This window comes from Oncorhynchus tshawytscha, linkage group LG34 (genome assembly GCF_018296145.1).
Source record: "Oncorhynchus tshawytscha isolate Ot180627B linkage group LG34, Otsh_v2.0, whole genome shotgun sequence".
NCBI lineage: Eukaryota > Metazoa > Chordata > Actinopteri > Salmoniformes > Salmonidae > Oncorhynchus > Oncorhynchus tshawytscha.
In genome coordinates, this window is record NC_056462.1 from 8401649 (window position 1) to 8421981 (window position 20333).

At 44.5% G+C, this 20333-nt stretch overlaps 2 protein-coding genes across 5 annotated transcripts; both read right to left on the bottom strand.

Moving 5' to 3' along the window:
• Positions 1-13392: 13392 nt before the first annotated feature.
• Positions 13393-15622, bottom strand: tmem109 (transmembrane protein 109). The gene is made up of 3 exons (XM_024398624.2): positions 15153-15622; positions 14833-14935; positions 13393-14037 (listed from the first exon to the last, which is right to left on the bottom strand). Exons 1-3 carry the CDS (start codon positions 15351-15353, stop codon positions 13664-13666), a joined length of 678 nt encoding a protein of 225 aa, XP_024254392.1. The 5' UTR covers positions 15354-15622; the 3' UTR covers positions 13393-13663.
• Positions 15623-17053: 1431 nt separating this feature from the next.
• On the bottom strand, positions 17054-20152 carry si:dkey-9i23.14 (L-asparaginase). Of its 4 annotated transcripts, none has more exons than XM_042312109.1 (7): positions 19540-20152; positions 18980-19116; positions 18755-18850; positions 18495-18655; positions 18268-18351; positions 17928-18090; positions 17054-17345 (listed from the first exon to the last, which is right to left on the bottom strand). In XM_042312109.1, the coding sequence occupies exons 2-7, from the start codon at positions 19112-19114 to the stop codon at positions 17193-17195; spliced, it is 792 nt and encodes a 263-aa protein (XP_042168043.1). In that variant the 5' UTR covers positions 19115-19116; positions 19540-20152; the 3' UTR covers positions 17054-17192. The 4 variants fall into 4 exon arrangements, with proteins under 4 accessions (XP_042168043.1, XP_024254396.2, XP_024254397.2 ...); XM_024398628.2 differs by lacking the exon at positions 19540-20152 and adding an exon at positions 19326-19507; XM_024398629.2 differs by lacking the exon at positions 19540-20152 and adding an exon at positions 19422-19495.
• Between the last annotated feature and the right edge of the window lie 181 nt (positions 20153-20333).

The window sequence follows — 20333 nt, forward strand, 5'->3', positions numbered from 1 at the left end:
GGGATTGATCCGAGGGGGGCCGCGGGCCTCCAGTTGCCCATCCCTGTTGTCTTTCACTGCCTTTCACATCTTCTCCTGACCTACTAGAGACCGCATTTAGTCTGGACAGGCTGCGGCCAAAATGGCACCCGATTCTCTATCAAATTGACTACTTTTGACCAGAGCCAAGGTCAAAAGTAGTGCACTATATAGGGATTCGGTGCCATTTGGGATGCAACCTCAGTCTCAAGTCTCCTCGATCCAGTACCAAAAGGGTTAAGCCAAGACCATACCGTGGGAAACACTGTCCTAACATGCGCTACCCCTGCTTGATTGACTGTGTCACCCCTTTTGTTGTGATTATTTAAATTGCATAGAATACATTTTTGGTGTAGTTGTACTGTATACATTATCAGTGTCACTGTAAATTGGGGCATTTGTTTATTTAGTTTATTTGTTGTTTAGTATTTGTTGTTTGTCTGTCTTATACCCCTCACAAGCTGTTGATAATATAATTTATCGTATTTCTTGTATGGGCCTATGCCAATACAGATGATGTGGAGTGTTTGGATCCTGCTGGGCTCTCAGTGTGGGTGAGTTGGTGCTTACTTTGTGTTCCCTATTCTTTTTAAGAAAGAAAAGACAGTTTAGAAATTACAAAGGGGTTGGAGAGGGGAGAAAGCTGGAAAGAATGACAATGATTTTAACCCAGCCAGGAGTTTCATGTGTGTTGTGAGCCAGGAGTGTCACCACTTACACCACATTGAAAGGTCACGAAGAAACAAAAACGTGTGAAAACGCATTGATGAACAAATTGAATCCTGGAGGAGGATTTGGTTGACATTTCAAGATGAATGGACGGCAATGTTTAAAAGGGAACTATCTTGTAAGTAGGGCCTGCTGCTGCTAGTACTACGCCAACATTATTGTACCTGTTATAGCTCCTGCACCACCATTCTTCCTACACCACCAACTGCATTAGTCAACAGCAGAAACCTAGGGCCCATCACTAATGGCTCCCTATTCCCTATCTGGGGCACTACTTTTGACCAGGACCCATAGCGATAAGATAAGATGCAATTTGGGACAAAGACCCAAGTCAGCAGATGTCAAGGATTTGTAGATAAAAGTTGTTTAAAAGGGTTTCATCTACATTATCCGTATTTACCTCTTCAGGTAATGTTAATCTCCACTTCCTCACTCCCTCTTTCTCTCCCTCTCTATTCTCTCTCTCCATCCCCCTCCCCTCTTTCACTCTCATCCCTATTCTTCCTCTTTCTCCCTCCCTCCCCTCCCTCTCTCTCCAACCCCATTTCTTTCTCTCTCTCTCTCTCTCTCTCTCTCTCTCTTCTCACTCTATTCTCTCTATTCTCTCTCCATCCCCCTCCCCTCTTTCGCTCTCATCCCTATTCATCCTCTTTCTCTCTCTCTCAACCCCAATAATTCTCTCTCTCTCTCTCTCTCTCTCTCTCTCTCTCTCTCTCTCTCTCTCTCTCTCTCTCTCTCTCTCTCTCTCTCTCTCTCTCTCTCTTTTTTCTCAGATGGCTACCTGGTGCCCAACCTGCACAAGCGTCTGTCCCACGGGCGTCAGCTGAAGATCTACCCCCCGAAGAGTGCTGAGAAGCTGGAGTTCACACCCGTTGCACAGCCCCTGAAGAAAATCCTGTACTGGAACCATGGGGCCTGGACCGCCAGGGGAAAGGTGTCTGGGACAGGAACCGACAGGAGCTGGTATCAGGACCAAGTGTGTGACCTATGTCCAGAGTGACTACTGGAACAAGGAGATCTCCTCGCTCAAAGTGTCCGTAACCAGTGAGCGCTTTGCAAGTTATTTAAAGGGATATTTCGGGATTTTGGCAATGAGGCCCTTCGTCTACTTCCCCAGAGTCAGATGAACTCGTGGATAACCATATTAATGTCTCTGCTTAAGTTTGAAGGAAGTTTCTAACTAGTGCTAGAGCAATTGCTAACTAGCGTGTGCCAATGACTGGAAGTCTATGGGAACAGCTAGTAGGCTCTAAAGCTAGTTAGCATTGGCTCGTGAAACTACCTCTAGACTTCCTTCATACTGGACACAGAGACATAAAAATGGTATCCACGAGTTCATCTGACTCTGGGACTACGGCTATCTCTTTAATTATTACCCTTTGTTGTTGTCGGTTAGTGTACAGCACCTTTTTTGCCTTGGCCTTTTTATCTCTTTTTCTCTCCCTCACCCTTCTCTCTCTTTCCACCTCCTCTCTCACACCCCTTCATGTACCCCCCCCTCCCTTCTCTCTCTTTCCACCTCCTCTCTCACACCCCTTCATGTACCCCCTACTCTCTCTTTCCACCTCCTCTCACCCACCCCTTCATGTACCCCCCTCCTCCTCCCTTCTCTCTCTTTCCACCTCCTCTCTCACAACCGCCCCATCATGTACCCCCTTCTCTCTCTTTCCACCTCCTCTCTCACACCCGCTCCATCATGTACCCCCCTTCTCTCTCTTTCCACCTCCTCTCACCCACCCCTTCATGTACCCCCCTCCTTTCTCTCCCTCCTTTTCTCTGATTCAACATTAATTCTTGTTTTCGATCTACTAACTATATACTATTATAAAACGGATGGGTCTAATCCTGAATGCTGATTGGTTAAAATCGCATTCCAACCGGTGTCTATTTCACAAGTTACCACCGGCTAAATCTATGACGTTTAAATGCTTACTGACTCTGTTCCATCTGACTGTGCAATCCACTGTCTCATCAGCCCAGGCAGGGAAGTTATAAACTTGATCTCCTCTACAAAAATAATCCAGACATTATCTCACATTTCTTTTAGACTAACATTTTGTTTTCAACAGCGGAGATTTGTATAAACCTCGCTGTCTGTCTGCAACATTGTTTCGATATTCAAATTCGATCTCCTGCTGTCCCATAGTAATGAACGTGTCGGGACCGGACCAGACAGAAAGGCAGGCAGTGTTTCTCAGCCGGTCGAAATCATGAATCAGCTGGCATCATTTTTATGGATATGTATAAAGAAATGTTAATTAAAAAAAGGTCAAATGAAACGAGGCGCAGCTCGTTCGCTAGCGCCATCTTTTACTCTTTCTATCTCTCCTTCTCTCTTTTTCCATCCCCCTCCAGCCAGACGTGTGTACATGAAGTGCGTGGCGGGCAAGGATCAATTCAATTCAAGGGGCTTTATTGGCATGGGAAACGTGTTAACATTGCCAAAGCAAGTGAGGTAGATAATATACAAAAGTGAAATAAACAATAAAAATGAACAGTAAACATTACACACACAGAATTTTCAAATCAAAATCAAATCAAATCAAATTGATTTATATAGCCCTTCGTACATCAACTGATATCTCAAAGTGCTGTACAGAAACCCAGCCTAAAAACCCCAAACAGCAAGCAATGCAGGTGTAGAAGCACGGTGGCTAGGAAAAACTCCCTAGAAAGGCCAAAACCTAGGAAGAAACCTAGAGTGGAACCAGGCTATGTGGGGTGGCCAGTCCTCTTCTGGCTGTGCCGGGTGGAGATTATAACAGAACATGGCCAAGATGGTCAAATGTTCATAAATGACCAGCATGGTCGAATAATAATAAGGCAGAACAGTTAAAACTGGAGCAGCAGCACGGCCAGGTGGACTGGGGACAGCAAGGAGTCATCATGTCAGGTAGTCCTGAGGCATGGTCCTAGGGCTCAGGTCCTCCGAGAGAGAGAAAGAAAGAGAGAATTAGAGAGAGCACACTTAAATTCACACAGGACACCGAATAGGACAGGAGAAGTACTCCAGATATAACAAACTGACCCTAGCCCCCCGACACATAAACTACTGCAGCATAAATAATGGAGGCTGAGACAGGAGGGGTCAGGAGACACTGTGGCCCCATCCGAGGACACCCCCGGACAGGGCCAAACAGGAAGGCTATAACAATAAAGACATTACAAATGTCATATTTTATATATATATATATATACAGTGTTGTAACAATGTACAAATGGGTAAAGTACACAAGGGAAAATAAATAAGCATAAATATGGGTTGTATATAAAATGTTTTATTTTTTAAATTTAATTTTCCCCTTTTTCTCCCCAATTTCGTGGTGTCCAATTGTTGTAGTAGCTACTATCTTGTCTCATCGCTACAACTCCCGTACGGGCTTGGGAGAGACGAAGGTTGAAAGTCATGCGTCCTCCGATACACAACCCAACCAAGCCGCACTGGTTCTTAACACAGCTCGCATCCAACCCGGAAGCCAGCCGCACCAATGTGTCGGAGGAAACACTGTGCACCTGGCAACCTTGGTTAGCGTGCACTGCGCCCGGCCCGCCACAGGAGTCGCTGGTGCGTGATGAGACAAGGACATCCCTACTGACCAAGCCCTCCCTAACCCGGACGACGCTAGGGCAATTGTGCGTCGCCCCACGGACCTCCCGGTCGCGGCCGGTTACGACATAGCCTGGGCGCGAACCCAGAGTCTCTGATGGCACAGCGCCCACTGGTCTTCACTGGTTGCCCTTTTCTTGTGGCAACAGGTCACAAATCTTGCTGCTGTGATGGCACACTGGAATTTCACCCAGTAGATATGGGAGTTTATCAAAATTGGATTTGTTTTCAAATTCTTTGTGGGTCTGTGTAACCTGAGGGAAAAATGTGTCTCTAATATTGTCATACATTGGGCAGGAGGTTAGGAAGTGCAGCTCAGTTTCCACCTCATTTTGTGGGCAGTGTGCACATAGCCTGTCTTCTCTTGAGAGCCATGTCTGCCTACGGCGGCCTTTCTCAATAGCAAGGCTATGCTCACTGAGTCTGTACATAGTCAAAGCTTTCCTTAAGTTTGGGTCAGTCACAGTGGTCAGGTATTCTGCCACTATGTACTCACTATGTACTCTAGGGCCAAATAGCATTCTAGTTTGCTCTGTTTTTTTGTTAATTCTTTCCAATGTGTCAAGTAATTATCTTTTTGTTTTCTTATGATTTGGTTGGGTCTAATTGTGCTGCTGTCCTGGGGCTCTGTGGGGTGTGTTTGTGAACAGAGCCCCATGACCAGCATGCTTATGGGACTCTTCTCCAGGTTCATCTCTCTGTAGGTGATGGCTTTGTTATGGAAGGTTTGGGAATCCCTTCATTTTAGGTGGTTGTAGAATTTAAGGTCTCTTTTCTGGATTTTGATAATTAGTGGGTATCGGCCTAATTCTGCTCTGCATGCATTATTTGGTGTTCTACGTTGTACACGGAGGATATTTTTGCAGAATTCTGCATGCAGAGTCTCAATTTTGTGTTTGTCCCATTTTGTGAAGTCTTGGTTGGTGAGCGGACCCTAGACCTCACAACCATAAAGGGCAATGGGCTCTATGACTGATTCAAGTATTTTTAGCCAGATCCTAATTGGTATGTTGAATTTGATGTTCCTTTTGATGGCATAAAATGCCCTTCTTGCCTTGTCTCTCAGATCATTCACAGCTTTGTGGAAGTTACCTGTGGCGCTGATGTTTAGGCCAAGGTATGTATCATTTTTGTGTGCTCTGGGGCAATGGTGTCTAGATGGAATTTGTATTTGTGGTCCTGGCAACTGGACCTTTTTTGGAACACCATTATTTTGGTCTTACTGAGATTTACTGTCAGGGCCCAGGTCTGGCAGAATCTGTGCAGAATATCTAGGTGCTGCTGTAGGCCCTCCTTGTTTGGCAACAGAAGCACCAGATCATCATCAAACAGTAGACATTTGACTTCAGATTCTAGTAGGGTGAGGCTGGGTGCTGCAGACTTTTCTAATGCCCACGCCAATTTGTTGATATATATGTTGTAGAGGGTGGGGCTTAAGCTGCATCCCTGTCTCACCCCACAGCCCTGTGGGAAGAAATGTGTGTGTTTTTTGCTAATTTTAACCGCACACTTGTTGTTTGTGTACATGGATTTTATGTCGTATGTTTTACCCCCAACACCCCTTTCCATCAATTTGTATAGCAGACCCTCATGCCAAATTGAGTCGAAGGCTTTTTTAAATCAACAAAGCATGAGAAGACTTTGCATTTGTTTTAGTTTGTTTGGTTGTCATTTAGGGTGTGCATGGTGAATACATGGTCTGTTGTACGGTAATTTGGTAAAAAGCCAATTTGACATTTGCTCAGTACATTGTTTTCATTGAGTAAATGTACGGGTCTGCTGTTAATGATAATGCAGAGGATTTTCCCAAGGTTGCTGTTGACGAATATCCCACTGTAGTTATTGTGGTCAAATTTGTCTCCACTTTTGTGGATTGGGGTGATCAGTCCTTGGTTCCAAATATTGGGGAAGATTCCATGTGTAACTCTGTGTTGTTGTATGTGTCGAATTGCTACGCTTTATCTTGGCCAGGTCGCAGTTGCAAATGAGAACTTGTTCTCAACTAGCCTACCTGGTTAAATAAAGGTGAAATATAAATAAAATGCCAGAGCTAAGGATGATGTTAAAGAGTTTTAGTATAGCCAATTGGAATTTGTTGTCTGTATATTTGATCATTTCATTAAGGATACCATCAACACCACATCTCTTTTTGGATTGGAGGGTTTTTATTTTGTCCTGTAGCTCATTCAAGGTAATTGGAGAATCCAGTGGGCATCTGGTAGTCTTTAATAGTTGATTCTAAGATTTGTATTTGATCATGTATATGTTTTTGCTCTTTATTCTTTGTTATAGAGCCAAAAAGATTGGAGAAGTGGTTTACCCATACATCTCCATTTTGGATAGATAATTATTTGTGTTGTTGTTTGTTTAGTGTTTTCCAATTTTCCTACATCTCATTAGAGGGCATCAAACGGGCCAACGCCACGCTCTCTTTCTCAGGCGTCAATGCCAACGTCACCCTGGTGCATGATGGGGCAGTGGTTGCCCAGGATCTCCCAGACTACTTGAACCGGGTCAAGACCCTTTCCACCAAGATCAGCATCCAGTAGGTCAACACCTTGGACATGGGCTACTACACACTGAAGGACACGAGGGACAGGGTGGTCTCCATCGTCAGTATGGAACTCACAGGTGTGATTGTGAGGGGTTGTGTGAGTAAGTAATTGAGTTTAACCGCTTAGCTTTGCCACACTCAGAGGTTGTGGTTTCGCTGTGTTGCCATACGTTGTTAGTTAGCTATGAAGTGTCACTCACTTCTACTGAATCCCGGATTGAAAAAAGGATTAGTTCAAATCAAAGTTACACAAATGTCTCACATCATATAGTCCAGGTATCTGGGTACCACTTTGTTCAAACGCGTGTGCACTGGACAGATGCTCCTGGCTATCCTAGGGTTAACGATTTTAACCCATTTCGTGTGGGGTCTGCTTTGCTGTACTCAAGTTGAGTTGTCACTTGAATTTTCACCTGTAGTTGCCTACTGCTGGGTTGTTAGTCTCAACTGTCATACTCACTTCTTCTGAATCACAAATTCCCTTGTGTGTGTTGGGGGGATACCACTTCACTCCATTCCTTGGTTTGCACAGACGCTGTCTGCATCACAAATCATTAAAAAAGACAGGGGCCGATGTAACAGTTACAGCCTTAGTCTAAAATTGATTAAATAAATAAAAAATCTTATTAATGTACACACAAAACCCCATAATGTCAATGTGAAAACAGGTTTTTGCTAAGTTTTGTAAATGTATTAAAAATAAAAACAGAAATACCTTATTTACATAGGTATTCAGACCCTTTGCTATGAGACTTGAAATTGAGCTCAGGTGCATCCTGATTCCATTGACCATCCTTGAGATGTTTCTACAACTTGATTGGAGTCCACCTGTAGTAAATTGAAAGTCACAGTTGAAAGTGCATGTCAGAGCAAAAACCAAGCCATGAGGTCGAAGGAATTGTCCGTAGAGCTCCGAGACAATATTGTGTCGAGGCACAGATCTGGGGAAGGGTACCAAAACATGTTTTCAACATTGAAGGTCCCCAAGAACACAGTGGACTCCGTTCTTAAATGGAAGAAGTTTGGAACCACCAAGACTCTTCCTAGAGCTGAATGCCCGGCCAAACTGAGCAATCAGGGGAGAAGGACCTTGGTCGCGAAGGTGACCAAGAACCCGATGGTCACTCTGACAAAGCTCCAGAGTTTCTCTGTGGAGATGGGAGAACCTTCCAGAAGAACAACCATCTCAGCAGCACTCCACCAATCAGGCCTTTATGGTAGAGTGGCAAGACCGATGTCACCACTTCCGACAAAGTTCTGCCGTAAATTCGGATTACTACTCATACCTGTCTCCTGCGCCTGACTCCGCCTTATCCATTCACCTAATCGCTGACAACAGAAGCCACTTTTCAGTAAAAGGCACATGACATCGGACTTGGAGTTTGCCAAAAGGCACCGAAAGGACTCTGACTCTCTCTGGAGAATGCTACCTGTCCCAATGCATAGTGCCAACCGTAAAGTTTGGTGGAGGAGGAATAATGGTCCGGGCTAGGCTTGAGAAACAAGATGCTCTGGTCTGATGAAACCAAGATTGAACTCTTTGGCCTGAATGCCAAGAGTCACATCTGGAGGAAACCTGGCACCATCCCTACAGGGAAGCATGGTGGTGGCAGCATCATGCTGTGGGGATGTTTTTCAGCGGCAGCGACTGGGAGGCTAGTCAGGATCGAAGGAAAGATGAACTGAGCAAAGTACAGAGAGAATTCCTTAATGAAAACCTGCAACAGAGTGCTCAGGACCTCACTGGGGCTAAGGTTCACCTCCAACAATGACAATGACCCTAAGCACACAGCAAATACAACGCAGTAGCTCGAAACAAGTCTCTGAATGTCCTTGAGTGGCCCAGCCAGAGCCCGGACTTGAACCCGATCTAACATCTCTGGAGAGACCTGAAAATAGCTGTGCAGCGATGCTCCCCATCCAATCTGACAGAGCTTGAGAGGATCTGCAGAGAAGAATGGGAGAAACTCCCCAAATACAGGTGTGCCAAGCATGTAGCATCATACCCAAGAAGACTTAAGGCTGTAATTGCTGCTAAAGGTGTTTCAACAAAGTACTGAGTAAAGGGTCTGAATACTTATGTAAATCTGACATTTCAGATATTTGTAAAAAATAAAAATAAGAATAAAATAAAAAAATTGCACAAATTTCAAATAACCTGTTTTGCTTTGTCATTATAGGGAATTGTGTGTAGATTGATGGGGGGACAATTAAATCATTTTTAGACTAAGACTGTAAAGTAACAAAATGTGGAAAAAGTTAAATGGTCTGAATATTTTCCGAACGCACTGTACACTGTACGTATAGGTAGGGGTAAAGTGACTAGGCAAACAGGATAGATAATTAACAGTAGCCGCAGCGTATCTAATAAACACCCTATGTAGTACACTGGGCTCTGGTCAAAACATAGACCATAAATATCCAAGTATGCTTAGTACATAGTAGTAACACCTTGTAAGTAGTCAGATACAATCTGGTGCTGCATAGAGAAGGGGTGTTGGCTGTATAGAATTCAATTACCTCTGTTAGGTCATGTTGAAGTGTGAGTACGTCATGGAAATAGACACAGCATCAGGTTCCCTTCCCAGCGGGTTGGTTTACCGGCCCTATGTTCCAAATGGCACCCTATTCCCTATATAGTGCACTACTTTTGACCCGGGCCCATTGGGGAATAGGGTGCCATTGGGACACACAGTGTTTGGCTCGCGGCTCATACGTCTCTGTTTGTCACTAATTAGTAGGACTATAGGGCTGCTCAGTAAGCTGTGGGAAGGAGGGGGGTGGGGTGAGAGGGATGTGAGGGGGGTTAGAACACAACATGCTAAGAGTGAAACACATGTCATCTGTCAATCACCCCCTCCTGTTCCCCTTATTGCTCTGCAATCTCCCAAATGAACTCCCTCGCCTCCCTCTTTCTCCTCTCCACCTCCCTCCGTCGCCTCCCCGTCCCCCTATCCCCCTCCAGACAAACATGAGAATGAAGCAGGCAAACCCCTCCTGGCCCTCCTCCTCCTGCTCGGTATCCCCGCCAGTGTCTGCTTCTGTTGCCGGAAGGAGATCTTCAAGAACAAATCCCCAACACCACCGATATCTAACTGGAAAACCCCGAGACTCTGCACCCCCCTCCCGGCTACAACATGCCCGGAGGAGGGGTGTCCCCTGGACCTGGTGTCCCGGCGAGGGATAGTTAGATGGTGGCTTGGCTACCAAATGGCACCCGATTCTCGCTATTCTGTAGGTCTCTGGTCAAAACGAGTTCACTTGGGAATATGGTGCCATTTGGGACAAATCCCTTGTAGAAGTTGCCTTTAGGTTCCCCCCTCTAATCTGTCTCCCCTCGTCTCCCATGCTGTACTACTATAGTAATGACATTGTTACGGTGATGCCTATTCTGTAGTTGAACGGTGATAACGTGACGTGTTTTTCTGTGGTTATTGCAGACGTTCTATCATGGTATATGAACAATTTATTATTACTCATTTAACTACATACTGTGATGTGTTGGTTTTTGCATGCCTTGTGTTTTGTATGTAATTGGAGTCGATAGCGAGTGTGTGTGTGTGTGTGTGTGTATATATATATATATATATATCCTTCTGTTCATTATATCAGTGTCTGGTATGGTTCTTGTTAGGAAACTCTCGTAGTCCTCCTGTCAGGTGTGGAAATCCTCAGAAGAAACAAGGAAGAGAAAGAGTGTGACAGTGTTTTGTTTCAGTGCTTCAGCCCCCACAGTGGAATGGCCCCCCGCCCAACCAGCCACAGTACAATCCTGGGGCTCCTCCGATGGTAGGGCTTCATACTCTTCTCTACTCTATTCTACCCTACACTCTTAGAAAAATGGGTTCCAAAAGGGTTCTTCGAAGGTCCCTATACGAGAGCCCTTTTTGGTTTCAGGTAAAACCCTTTTGCGTTCCATGTACAACCCTCTGCAGAAAGGGTGTGTGTGTGTGTGTGAGGGGTATGCTCCAGTGATGTACAGCGCCCCCTCCGGGAAGGAGGTGGAGAACATGTTTCCAGCTGATCCCCCTCCTTGCCCATCCACCACCCTAGGTCAGTCCTCACTCACCCTCTCATACACACACACACACACACACACACCCTCTCACACACATATACGCACACCCTCTGACATTGTTCCTCCCCCCCCCCCAGGCCTCGTCGCCCATCGCGCCCGTCTCCCCGCCCGCCTCTGACGCCCTGCACTCCACAGACGGAGCCTTCCTGTTCAACATGGACACAGGAAAAAACTCCCCCGCCAACTTCCTGTAGAATCGGTCCAATCGGTTAATGTAGCCACGGCTCCGGGCCGGTACGGCTCAGTGACTGTTATATGGGTTGGAGAGGAAGCAGTATGTTGTTGATGTAGCTGTGAGCTAGACGACATTGCCCCTCAGATCACCTATCCACTGTTATTTTTCTAACATAAGACATTGCATTGTACCTTCTACAAGGCCGTATTTAGATTACCCCTGTTAAACCATGGGGCCTGTTTGCAATTCAGCCAATCGTGATGAATAGAACTGACTACTTCAAAATGGAATTGCCTCAATGGCGCAGCCCATGCAGACACGGATGCTCGAATGGCACATATAAAAAGATGAGTCCTCTATCTCTATGGTGTGGCCTTACATTTTTGTAACGTGTCTTTTTTCAAACTCAATGCTGAAGATGGTATCGATCAAACACTGGTCGTGTTCCCCTGCTGAGACGTTGCATGCATCAACCAATGGTTGCGTGCCACGTCATCGACTGTGCCGTCGGGCACCCGATAGCTATAACATAGGGTTTAGCTGATACGTAAAATAGCTATCCAAGAGTTGTAAGAACTGGCATTCGTCAGCAACGTCTGAGGAGAGGAGCACAACCGATAACTGCCTTTCAGGGCTCTACCTGGAACCAAAAATGGAGACAGCTGAAGAACCTTCTTGGAATCATTTTTTTTCTTAGATTTTCATTATCCAATCAGAACCCACATCCCACCTAATCATACAATCAGAAGCCACTAGGAAAACTCATCATCCACTCAAGATAGACCAAGCAAACCTCTCCGCCTGTCGGGTAGGTAGCTAATTGCCGGTAGCTACTTCCTGTTGTGTATATTTAAAGAGTGTATACAGTATATATGCAAATATGAACAGAAATGCCTTTCCATGCCAAAGTATAGCTGTTTGTTATTATATGCATGGTGCACCATTTTAGTACTACATATGAAACTACTGTCATTTCAACAGGGTTAAATAACTTTTAGGCAGCTTATTAATACATTGGGAGGGTTCTATTTTATTAAGATGTTGTATCTCTGCATAAAATCCTATTTATCATATTTAATGTATTTTATATAATGATGCACTCCTGAAGGTTTTACAGACAGTGGGACGCATTCGAGCGGATCACTTTTGTCAAGTCGGTGACCGTCGTTGGTCACCTTTCAAAGTGCGTTGAATTATGGGGATACAAATGATCCCATTTGTGCCGACATGTCGACTGCGTGAACTTTACAAAAATCATGTGATCAAAGGTCGTGAAGTTTTGACTGCACGTTTCTGCAGTTGCTCTTCACCGACTTCACCCTGCAGCCATCACCTGCATTGCGGGAGGCTCTATTGTCCACCAATCATTAGGCTGTTTTTGTTTGACCCGCACGAACATGACCAAAGACATGACTGAAACAGGAACCAACTTTGCCTCGATTTATATATACAGTGGATATATACAAAGTGAATGTGATATGTCTCTCTCATTGTTTGTACAAAGTACACACATTTGATTACAAATTATGATTGTGTGATATGAGAGTTGGAGACAAAGAAATACTTTTATAACAATGGCACACTGCTATTTGTTGTAAAACCACATGTCCAACTTTTGGCTGTCGCAGTTGCTCCTCCCCCGATTTCACTCCTCGGATTTCGTCTAGTCGTTTGCTTAAGCCTCACCACGCAAACGGTGCCTTCATCTCCTCTACCAACGGGAGATTGTCCTGGGGGTGTATTCATAAGTGCACAATGAAGCAAACAGTTTTGCACTGGAAACATTTATTTTGGGGACAAATTCAGTTAGTCCCTACCCGTTTCAACCTGGTTGCTTCTTTTAGGTTCCTAATGAATGTACCCCTGGTCGGGTCAAGGGGTGAGGAAAATTAATTCTACATGATTATATTCAGGGACAGGGCATTTCCAGACCATGTAACCAGAACTGGAAAAACTCCTGGCCTTAGTTGGTCAAGGGGAGAATCTCAATTGGAGAAGGTCAGATGCCACTTGATCAATTGGAGAAGGTCAGATGCCACTTGATCAAGCTCAAGCTCTTGGAGTCACTTTTAAAATGTTTTTCCAGAATTGCTTTTCTCACCGTCTCATCCCACGACACACAAACTTTAAAGGAATGGACAGATCTGTAATGTAGGTAATAGGAAGTATTTGTTTTATTAGATAACTTGTTTGTGTTGTGTGAGGAAGAAAATGATTTCCAACGCCATATCGTCAGACCTTATGGAATGTTTTTATTCTACAAATATCAATAGTATTTATAGCAGAATAGTCCGTGGGAAATGCACATATCCACCGTAACAGAAATTACATTGTCTGTCTCCTTGAAAACAAGCTAATTAGCTGTCAGTTCTGTTTCACACACAAAATAACTATAGGATCTGTAAGAAAAAAGGCAAATACTTTATTATGCAAAACGATACCAAAACATTTGCAAACAAAACGTTATGTACAATGTCGTGATTATGTTCAAAACAAGGCCTTTCAATTCCCATCCATCCATCCCTCACTCCTCCTCTCCATTTCTCTCACTTGTCTCTCTAGCACCCTCACTTGATCCTCCAGGTCGGTTTTGTCGCCGCCGGTGCCAGAATGCCCTATACCCAGTAGGACGCAGACGCTCACCAGGCCGGCCAATCGCAGCGCCGTAGTCTCTGTTTCAGCGCTGCGGTCACTTAGGATCAGTCCAAACAGTCCTAAAACCACACCCAGCTTCAGTAGCCACAGGACCCGCCTCAAAGTGGATGCCACCAAGCAGAAGGCCAGGGACAGCAGCCAGTAGCCAATGAGAGCCAGCAGAAGCCACTGACCGATATAGACCACAGCATCTGGGGTGATACTGTTAACAGGCATTTGAACTGGAGGAGAGAAAAAGCGAGATACAACATATTAGTGCATTTTCTGGCCTAGTATTCTTAAAAATGCTTCCTTTACTTGTCTCCATTCCAAGATGTGGCAAAAACGTAGTCTTAACAGTGTGTTGCTATGTAATTATTGTACCGGTAGGTTATAGTCACAAAGCCTAGTAGGTTACTTTTGGCATTGTGGAAAAAAAGGTTTGCTCTTCTGGCACACACACCTAATCCAGGGCATGTCTGTCAGTGGATAAAGGGCTCCCTTAGCAGGTCAGACTTTCATCCAGTTGTGTTGTGTGTGTGTGTGTCTACAGAGAACAATTACAGTAAATTACAATGTGAGAGTGTCTAGTACTGTACATGGGTTGTGTGTTGAGATGTTGCACAATATGGGATCAATCAACAGATGACATAAGAATGATTTACTTAAAATTATTATTTTTGTATAGACAACGGTCTGTTCCATTATTGAATAGTGCACTGGTTATCAGCCCTGGTCCTGGAGAGCTACAGGTTGTACAGGTTTTTTTCTTCTCCAGCCCAGCTCTAACACACCAGATCCAACTAGTCAACTGCCCATCAAGACATTGATTAGGTGTGTTAGTGCTGGGCTGAAACAAAAGTCTGCACATGACATGATTTAGCTCTCTGGGAACAGTATTGGTGACTGACTGGAGTATTGCATTAGCTTTCTGGGCCTGGTATTCATAAAGTGGGAATAGGAGTGCTGATTTAACATCAGTGTTGCCTTTAATATTATAATGATGAATAATGAATGATCCTAGAGCAGGTGTTTACCATCAACTCCTGCTGCCCTCAGGAACTGGGTGAGGTACTTCATAACCACATTTGCGCCACTGGCCGCTACCGCAGCCAGATACTTGACCAACCGAAAGAAACACTGACAAGAGAGAGAGAATTGATATAGGGTTCTGTTTGAGGCAAACACATGGGTCCCTAAATACGGAAATAAAACAAGCAAGGGTTCCCGTACAGGCCGACTTGTTGCTACTCGCACCTACCTAATTCGACAAAAGAACTGACATCATTAGACTAAGATTTTATGATACATACTACTGTTAAATTTAATTTAGAGCAGGCTATTCTTTGTGCCTCACCTTCTGTGCGGTTTCAACTGACCGCGCCCCAACAAGGTGGACCAGGTAACTGTGCGCCTCCTGGGACAAATCCGTGAGCGTCTCCCGGAGGACTTGCATCATTCCCGGGGAATAGTTAAATGACTTCTCGAAGCGACTATATTCTCCCGAACAAGAAACTACCACGGTGCTCAGCACACACAAGACGAAACACACTTTCATTGTTTCAGACGCCTTATGTAAAGTCGAAAGATTAAAAAAACATCCAACGTCTTTAGATTTAGTTGAATATGGTTTCACTGCATAACCATTTGCTACAACAATCTAAACTGGTCACTCTACAGACAGAAACATATTGGCTACAGTGTAGCCTATGTCTAACATATGGAAAGAAAAAAAAACAGTCTAACTACAGTCTCCAGGATATAGACAGTAGGCAGGCCAACACAAAATGTACTACAGTAGTTGCGTTGCCCTTCTTCATCTTTAAGTTTTATTGGCAAATCGCAATCAACTGACAAGTGCATACACCGCCACCTACTGTACTGGAGTGTGACGACCTATCTATACCACTACAGAATATTCTCTTGACTAACCCTGGATTTCTAATCAAATAAAATAACTCCGTGCAAACCTCACCACTCCCATCATCCCCACCCACTCCCGTCCAACCTCTGACCCTGTCAAACAACCTCTCCCTTTCTACACACATTTCACAAAATAGTAATACATGTTCAACCGTTTCCAGCCATTGCACATTATAGTACCATGTTTCCTATCAATTTCAAAGATGAATTCAATCCCGTATGCCCTAATCTCATTTCCCCCTTCTGTTCTCATTCAATGACACTATCTCCCGTAAAAATGTCCTTGTACTATAAAAGTGTCTGCCCTTCCTACTTTCATCCCATTGTCTCTGCCAGCAATCTAACCCATTTTTTCGAATGAATGTTTTAAATTCTCCTCTACCCAACTGCACCTGTACATCCACAATAGTGCTTTTCACTGCTCCTTTTGCTGTTATATCTCCTATATTATTTCCATAAACTCCTGCATGAGCCGGAATCCAACCGAACTAAATGTCAATGTAATTTCTTTGTAATCCCAATAACTGCATCATTACTTCTAACCATAAATCATCGCGTTCTGACTTTCCAGATCTTAAACTACACAAAACCGATGCAGAGTTCGAACATATTACTACTCTTCTTGGTTGCACCTCCTCTATCCATTGCAATCCAACAATTATCGCAAACATTTCTGTTGAATATACAGACAAACCATTTGTTAGATTTGCATAGATTAACATCGAACTCAAGAATAAATACACTTGCTCCCGTCTTCCCATTCATCGTAACCTTTGAACCATCTGTATACACTGCAATACAATAATACAACTGATTACTAATATTGATCGACTATTATTCCCTCATTATCTTCTTCACACCAATGTTTATTTTTCTTCGATCAGGCTAAAATCGAGTTAACTTTCCCTAGCCTTCTATTTACAATTTAAATGAGGGTTTGCGTAGACTGGATGGAATTCCTGAAACGTAGACGCCGTAAAACCCGCCCCCTGGTAGAAAAAAAGAAGCAGGGCACGCTCGCCACCCACTGTCAAGTCGACAGTCAGGTCGCAACGTTTCAGAATGTTCCCGATTGAAATAGGCCACGTAGAACAGACATGCTCCTCTGACATGAATCATAAGGATTCACATTAGCTCTGTTCATGTCATTTCTATCTGCAACGTTCGACAACGTTTGGCAGTTGACCGCCCCAAATGTATTTTATTTTATACCAACCTTTATTTTCATACCCTCATCTCCTGTTGTTGTCTATTTGTTCGACCAATGAAAAATATGTAGTAGTACTAGGCCTATATATCATACACAAAATAGCTCAAATAAAAGTCTGAACAAAATAAGTAAAATTAAAGTTTATTTATGAAAGTGTTTTCTTGGGCCCCGGTGTTTATTTTATTCCCTATGGCCCTGGTCAAAAGTGGTGCACTATATAGGCAATAGAGTGCCCTTTGGGACACATTTCAGGGTCTTCTTCCATTACTTGTTCCTCTGGGCTTGGGCCTTGCAGGTCAGGTAGGCCAGCTTGGTGGTGAGCTGCTCAGTGAAGAGGGGGTGGAACGCCAGCATGATCCTCAACATGTTGCCTTTACGGGCCTCGTCCACTGGAGTCTGGCCCCAGATATCTATCTCCTGGGTGGGTGGGGAGGAGAGGAAAGAGAGGAGGAAGGGCAGGAGAGGGAAGGACATGAGAAGAGAGGTGAGGTAAGGTGGGGGAGTGGATCGGACTTTGAAGGTGAATTTGGAAAAAGGACATTCATTTCAATTGTCAGATGTAGTGGTGGTATGTTGAGGATGCTGCTGAAACTCTAACTGTAGAGTAAAAACACTTAGGTGGCATAACGGCCCAGTTGCTACTTTGGTGAAAATTAAACTACTACCTCTTTTACCTCTCCTACTCCACCCTGAGATGAGCAGGGTCACACTGTAGCAAAACCTTTCAAAACATTGTGCAACGGAAAACGTGTTTCTTAAAGGACAAGTTGAGATAGGCTGAAACAGGGAGGTACTGTTTGCTTCCGTTTAGTGCCTAGTGAGTGAACATGACCCTGGGGCTGTATTCACTAGGCATGAAATGGAAGAAAACGGGTTGAAATTTTGAGGAACTGGGAGGGGCTATCTGAACTTGTCCAATAAGAAATGCTTGTTTTCGTTTTTTCAGTTGCTCAGAGTTTTGCTACATTTTTCACTAATGAATACGACCCTGGTTCTTACCAGCGGTGTTGCCCCATACTCCAGCAGCCTGCGGACCATGACTGTGTCCCTCATCTTGACAGCCAGGTGCATGGCCGTGCGTCCATTGTAGTCCTTAGAGTCCATGTCCACTCCAGACAGCGCCCAGGCATGAAGCAGCTGGTAGTCTTTCTTGGCCACCGCCCTGAGAGGGAGGGGGGTGGGAGAGGGAGGGTGGGAGAGGGAGGGAGATGGTGGGAAATGGGAGGAGGGGGAGAGAGAGACGTGGGTCAATATTTCTATAACAAGAGTGGCATCTTATTTTTGAATAATGAAAGCACGACTCAAAATGGTTCATGTTAATGAATAAGGAGTTACTCACTGCAGCAGCTCCACGCCGATCCTCACTGCGGGCATAGCCAGTGACGCCTCTCTCATCCTCAGGAACTTGATGACGTCATAATGCCTGACATGCAAATGTGAGCCACCATTATCTGGCTTTAGTGTGTGATGCTTTCAATGTTGCTTTATTAGTCCACTTCTAGACTTATTCCAGGTAGGCTACTTACAATGACGCTTTGACAAAGCAGAGCAGGGTTAGTGGGCTACCTGTTGATAATGGCCAGGCGTAGGGGTGTGTTTCCGAAGCGGTCTTTCAAATGCTGCGAGGCTCCTTTGGCCAGCAGGTACTTGACCATGTCCAGGTTACCGATCTCACAGGCCTTCAGCAGTGGTTTGGTGCCGTCATAGTCCCCACAGTTCACATCCATCTGGGGGGGTATATATGCAAGACAAGTGTGTGTGTGAGAGAGAAGAAACTGTACCCAAATAAAGAAAACACAGACACACACACACACACTACTGCAGACATTTTCTAGGATCTCCTGGAGGGAGAGGAAGTCGTTGCTCTCGACAGCTCCGTTAGCGAAGGAGGGGAGCAACTCTCCCAACAGTCCCTTGCGCTCCTGAAGGAAACACAAAGAGTAGAACCAGGTATTTATCATCATGGAGTAGGTGTGCAAGTCAGGTGTAACATCACTGATAAATGGACAAATGGGTCTATCCAAATTATAGGTGAACTCATATGGCCTTGCCTCTATGTCCTTGTTCCGCAGCCAGCTGAGCTCTAGGACCTTGCCCAGCCATTGCAGAAACTTCTTGTCCCTGATCACAGGGCCTGCAATCACGATCGGTTTTAGGCTGAGATCCCTCCCTTGGGTTTTCTCCATAGCTGTGACAAAGAGCATGTGGTGTGTGTTACGATAGATAAACACGCAGAATGGGTCAAATATCAAAGCTACCGAGCTATCTAGCTACTCTGCTAACGTTACTAGTAGCTAGCTAGCACATCAAGTTCAGGTAGCTAAGCTAATTGCAGCACTTAGCTATCTTCTCTCTCCTGCACATTGAAGTGGTGAACTAACTAAAGTAGCTTACTACCTTTCTATAGTATCACGTTACTTTACAAACATTGATCAGTTAGTTCATGTAAGCAAACTAGTTTGCTCATCAAGGTATTAGAGCTTGTCAACAAACCAACACAACCGTTGGAGGGCGCGCGAGATGAATGGCCAGGTTATTTTGTTGCTTTTGTTTTACAACTGGTCATGTCCACTAGGTGGTAGCAAAGCCATATATTGATCTAAATACGAACCTCTTTTGGTGGCGCAAAATGACAAATTTGCACACACTTGTTCTTCGACCAGATACAGTAGATTCAATTCACTATTTGTAAAGATCTTGGGTTGTTTAGGCAAGAAAACAAAAGTTCACCCTGTTGCTGTCAATTGTCAGTGAAAGCAATGGGATATTTGTGGCCGTTGGACAGAAGTCTTCCGTGTACTGAAAATTCCTTGGCAGAAAGAACAGATATGTAACTAGGCTACTCAAATTACAAATAAAGACGTCTTCCCTTCTGATATCAGGGAGATGTTCAGAGAGAGGGAAAAAGAGGGAGGGAGAGAAAATAATCATGTATATTTATTTATAAAGAGCTTTTAATATTTGTCCCTCTTAAATAAAAAAAGAAATGTAATAATGCAGTGAATAAGTAAATGTAAAGAGCGAGAAAGAAGGATATAGAAAAAAAGGAGGTGAGGAAGGGTGGATGGAAAAAGAGAGGGGTGGATTGTGTGTGGGAGGGAGAGTGTGGGATGGAATGGAAGAGGGGGCCAGAGAGAAACAACAGTTTTTTGAATAATCTGGAGTCAGACTCCATCAAAGCAGTGAACAGCTCAGCCACTCCACTACCCTGTAACCCTGCCCCCCTCCCAAATGGCACCCTATACCCTATACAGTGCACTACTTTTGACCAGTAGTGCACTATATAGGGAATAGGGTGCCATTTGGGCCACATTCCATGTCTCTGAAAGGAGAGACTGTGAGGGAACAGAACAGGAAGAGATGAGGGAGGTCAGGAGGTCGGCAGCTGGACGGCCCAGTCACATT

Excerpts from the sequence above, each read along its gene's own strand:
- tmem109 (XM_024398624.2), bottom strand. The coding sequence starts at position 15,353 with ATGAAAGTGTGTTTCGTCTTGTGTGTGCTGAGCACCGTGGTAGTTTCT. Across the intron at positions 14,936-15,152 it reads CAGTTGAAACCGCACAGAAG|TGTTTCTTTCGGTTGGTCAA; the intron begins GTGAGGCACAAA and ends CTCTCTTGTCAG. Across the intron at positions 14,038-14,832 it reads GAGGGCAGCAGGAGTTGATG|TTCAAATGCCTGTTAACAGT; the intron begins GTAAACACCTGC and ends TCTCTCCTCCAG.
- si:dkey-9i23.14 (XM_042312108.1), bottom strand. The coding sequence starts at position 19,132 with ATGCTCTTTGTCACAGCTATGGAGAAAACCCAAGGGAGGGATCTCAGC. Across the intron at positions 18,851-18,979 it reads TGCGGAACAAGGACATAGAG|GAGCGCAAGGGACTGTTGGG; the intron begins GCAAGGCCATAT and ends TGTTTCCTTCAG. Across the intron at positions 17,346-17,927 it reads AGTATGGGGCAACACCGCTG|GAGATAGATATCTGGGGCCA; the intron begins GTAAGAACCAGG and ends CCACCCACCCAG.